Here is a 4,774-nt window from a genome sequence, read left to right on the forward strand (position 1 = left end):
AGACTTGGTCTACCGTGACCTCAGGAGCTACTACGCTCTACCGTAAGCCTCTTCAGGATCCATGGTGACTGTGAAATACTATCATCTATCTGAACCATATTAAGATCTCTGGGAGACTTTGACTATAGGACTAAGTAAAGTCACCTCCTCTCAGTTCGTCACCTAACTGATAATTCCCTAAGACTGTTCCAAGAACCAATACTATTCTTTTAGGCCTCGTGTCAATTCCCCAGGCCACCTATTTGTCTCTTTAGGTGTCTAAGCCAATCTACCTTAGGAGTTCTCTTATTTCTCTAGCTGCTCTTACTGTCTCTTACTATTTTAGAATGGTACAGAGAGAGGACTTATGCAACTTCTCTTTCCTCTAATTCACTTTTCAGTAGAAGCATACTCTAACATGCATAATGCCTGGCACTCTAAATACAAGGAGTGCGGCTCTTACAGGTTGTTATGTCGGTAGCGTGCCATCCGGACATCTTATCCCCATAAGGGGAGCCTCTCTTTTTGTTTGTAGTTGATTCAGGAAGTCATAGTGAGACGACTTATAAGGTTCTTCTTCTTTCTGTTTGCTCTAGTACTCTGCTAAGCTCAGGTACCTCTAAGCCTAGCTTCGTTCTTGGCTGGTCATACTTCTATTGGGTAAGGTCAACTCCGCTTGTTTTGCCTCGACTGCTTCTCTTTCCTACTCGGACAGGGTATCTTGCTCCATCAAGCGCAATATCAATTCTGACTCGGAGGATTAATCTCACTTTCTCTAGGAAGATTCCTGGCCAAGGCCTTATCCCTTGATAAAGGGTGCCTCTCAACCTAACCCTAAGTGACTGAGTATTCTTAACATCATTGGAACATGCCAACCTCTTAAGCTAGTTCCCTGCACAGCCATCTGTCTCGTCCTCTTCTTCTTGATTCTTAAGACATTTCACTAGGGCTCTCCATCTTAACTTCACTATCTCAAAGTTCCTATTCATCTATTCTAGGACTTCAGATAGCTACTCTATCATGGTCCCGTAGCCTTAACAAGGCTGTAAGAGTTTGTCTAGCTTAGGTTGCCGCTACACCTTCTTAGTGGTGTATAGACTCAACCCCTAACCATTTTGTTTAACTCCTCATCATTACTCTTTTTTTTAAGGGGGAATCTAATAACTTTAAATAGTGGCTACCCCTCTCTTTCTGACCTTTACTAATTGTACTTCTTGCGACTTTTGATAGTCATTACGTCTCGCTGAGTTACAGTCTCAACATCTGAAAGTTGTTGTGTTCATCTGTCAGGACTAGAATCCTAGTTTGTAGTGATGAAAGTGACCACCTCCTTTGGTAATCACTCTATATTCGTTCATCACCACTAATTCCCTTGGTTTCTCATGATGAAATGCACTTTTCTCTTAACCTCTGCTGGTCTTACGTAGCTTTATTCATCATACCATTGCTCGTCTAGGCTTTCGTTATGAAGTTTAACTTAACTCCTGGATTCTACTTCATTTTTCTTAGGGGTAGGATCAAGATTTTGTCCTTGCCATTATGGGATGACAACCAATTCAATCCAATTACCACATCAACTTCATGGAAGGCATACATATCAAGTCTAAGGTAGTATAACAGTGCTCATAACCAACTATACAGTTTAAGCACACATTAGATGTAATTACCTTATTATGTGTTGGGGTGGACACTACATGTCATAAGGCAATGTGTTTATAACCAAACCAAGTCTTTTAGAACAATCATACGAGAGAAGAAAATGACTAGCACCCGAATTATACATTGCAATTACTGGGAAGTTGTTAATATGATCATACCTTGGATCATTTCTGGTGACATCTGGGTTTCTTTCCCTGTGATGGCAAATACTCGTCCTTGGGTACGCAACCTTGCCTTCTCTGAATTCTGCAGGCATTTTCTCGAGAAGTGTTCAGGCTTACTGCAAGTATAGCAGACATCCTGTACGACCCTACAGGGTCTGTTACCATGATTCTTGTCACAATTAGGCATTCTTTGCCATTTGAGGACTCGCCTTCCTTCTTACTCTTTTGGTTGTCCATTAGCCTCTTCCTCTTCCCATTCGCATTAGAAGAGGTGCCACTCTGATCTTCTTCTCTGACTTGGGAGTAGACTTAACCATCAGATGATGGTTCAAGCTGTTCTCCGTGATTCGGCAGGCCTCAATTGCCTTGTTGAAGTGCTCGACTGCTTAAGAGCCATCATCTCCTTAAGGACTACTTCAGTCCTCTGACCATCTTTTCCGTCATCCACCTCTCATCATCTCAGTAACGCAGATAACTGAAGTAGTAGGAGAGACGGATAAACTTAGCTAAATACTCGTCAAATGGCTCATTATCCTTCTGCTCTAGGGTCAGGAATTCCGCTTCCCTTTCATCCCTCATTGACCTCGGAAAATATTTCTCATGGAATTGCTCCAGGAACACTTCCCGTGTCACCCTCGTGTTCTGAGCATCCAGAATAAGTTTTGTATTCTTCCACCAGCAGTCTACATCTTTCTCTAACTTGTAAATTGCCATCTGGGCTTTCCACCCTGTCGGGTAATCTATTACTTTAAAGATCTTCTCCAAGCGGTTAATCCAGTCTTCTGCAGCTTGGACGTCAAACACTCCGTCGAATGACGGCAGGTTGTGTTTACAGAAATGTGCCATCCATTACTGGATACTGTTAGGGTCTTCTACTGGCATTGCTGGTCTAAGCAGTTATTCTGATGCTTGAGCCATAAAAACTTCTTCTTCTGGCTGCCTCCTATCGTGGTTAGCCACTTCCGCTGCTATTGTTGCAACTATTATAGTATCTCTTTCTTGTTCCTCGAAAGCTTGGGCTGCCCTCATCCCTTTAATAGCCTTTTGTTGCTGTTCTAAGCAATCTAAAATTAATCACAACAGATCAGGAGGGACCCTTGCGTCATGTTCTGAGGGTCACTCCAGCGAAGCATTTCATCAGGTTCTAACCATTACACTAACTAAATATCTGAGGAACAAGAAATAAACAACATGCTTGGATTTCATTTAACAACATATACATTCATAATACAGCATTCAGGCATCAATCATCAGTCATAGCAATATAGTTCAACATACATAACAATCAAACATGCCAGACTAACCTACTATGGTTAGCTGTACCAAAACAAGTCCTACATCAGTGTTACGAGGATCTGACTATCTAAAAATAGTGAATCTTAACAAAGTTTTTAAGGTGCTAGATGTAATCCTCAACACCTAAATTTACTATCTGATTGAGGTGACAGAACTCATGTACCCATAAGGGTAAATATGGGAGCATGTCCGTCATCGTATAGACCCAGTCCTTGGTGTCTATATAAGGGTTACCCGGTTCATGAGTTTGATATAACACCTTTACTCCCTGAAGGTAATCTAGATAAATGTTTGGGTCTTACTGATCCTCATCTTTCTTGATATGTTGACCCAAGAATTCTAACTTCTCTCTTAGCTGATCCTGACTACGAATCTTAGGCTCCGTCAGAACAGGGATATGTACTGTGGGTGTTGGGGGTATCCTTGGCTTGGTACTAGGTCCGAGGATGTCGCTTGGGCGTACACTTAGGGTAACAGGTTGCCTGTGAGACTGAATGTAGAGACTAAGGTCCACTGGTTTCTGATACAAACCAGTTACGGGATCCACCGGGTCACCGAGTCCAGGAAGGTTCATTAAATCCTCCATTGTAACCCCTAAAAGGTTAGCCTAATGCTCTGGATAATTGTTGGACCCCCTTTGTTGAGTATCCTAGGCTAGTAGTCCCTTTAGTCCATCCCCCTGGATCCTCTTTTATGAGATCGGTCATGTTAACATGCCAATCATTGATCAACTTCTCAGATTTAGCGTCCCAATCCATTGTGTTTTCCATCTCAATTCTTGCAAAGGTTTGTCAGTTTCTCCTCAACCACCCCCTTATTTAATGCATAAACTTAAGTAGAGCGTTCTATCCTATGCCAAAACCTTCACTCTATACCAAAAATGTTACACCCTACTACTAAAGCGACTTAGAGTTCAATTAGAACTATTTTAGACCACATTGGATGGTCTTGGGCTCAAAAATCCATGAAAAACGCTGATTTTTGATTTTTACTGTTCATCGAGTAAAAATCTAGTTTTTTGGTCCAAATTCAAAAATTCATAATTTAATCTAGAAAAATCAAAATGGACTTGTTCAAAATTCTATAGAAATCTCTTTGAATGTTCTTCCAGGAAAAAATAATCTTATAAACCAATTCCATTTGAATAAGTGTCAGGTTTTTGTGAAATTCACCTCTGTCCTTTTGGTAAAAACTATTTTTCTAGATTCTAGACATTAACTTTGAAAATATTAAAAAATCGTATAGTTGGCCATTTTTAAAGTGTTTCCTATTGATTTGAAGCTCATGATGTGAACTTTAAGCATACCAAATTTTGTGATGAAATTCGTTCGGGAACTTAATAAAAACGTGGCTCTAATTTGGCATCCTGCTTAGGGATTACAGCACCAACCATACATACATATACATAACCAAATATAATTATTTCCTCTTGGTTCATCACCCTATTTATCCTTAGATTTGTAACCTCCCTTTTGATGATTCAGTCCCTAAAATGTTAGGTTACATATAGGGAATGAGATTTCAATGAAATCCTAGTAGTAAGATCAATCATCCAAAACATCAACATGCATCAATTACAAACATTCCAACCTTTTGCTATTAATAGGGAACTACTTTACCTCATACATGTAACACTCTCACATGCAATAGCCAAGGCACTTAAACCAAGAGTATAG

The 4,774-nt window shown here is 40.3% G+C and overlaps 1 protein-coding gene across 1 annotated transcript; it reads right to left on the reverse strand.

The window, feature by feature from the left end:
- Positions 1-2,261: 2,261 nt before the first annotated feature.
- On the reverse strand, positions 2,262-2,648 carry LOC114754856 (uncharacterized). Its single transcript, XM_028943699.1, has one exon. It carries the CDS (start codon positions 2,646-2,648, stop codon positions 2,262-2,264), a length of 387 nt encoding a protein of 128 aa, XP_028799532.1.
- Positions 2,649-4,774: the final 2,126 nt, after the last annotated feature.

Source organism: Neltuma alba, unplaced genomic scaffold (assembly GCF_004799145.2).
Source record: "Neltuma alba isolate B1F8T4 unplaced genomic scaffold, ASM479914v2 tig00010215_pilon, whole genome shotgun sequence".
Classification (NCBI taxonomy): Eukaryota; Viridiplantae; Streptophyta; class Magnoliopsida; order Fabales; family Fabaceae; genus Neltuma; species Neltuma alba.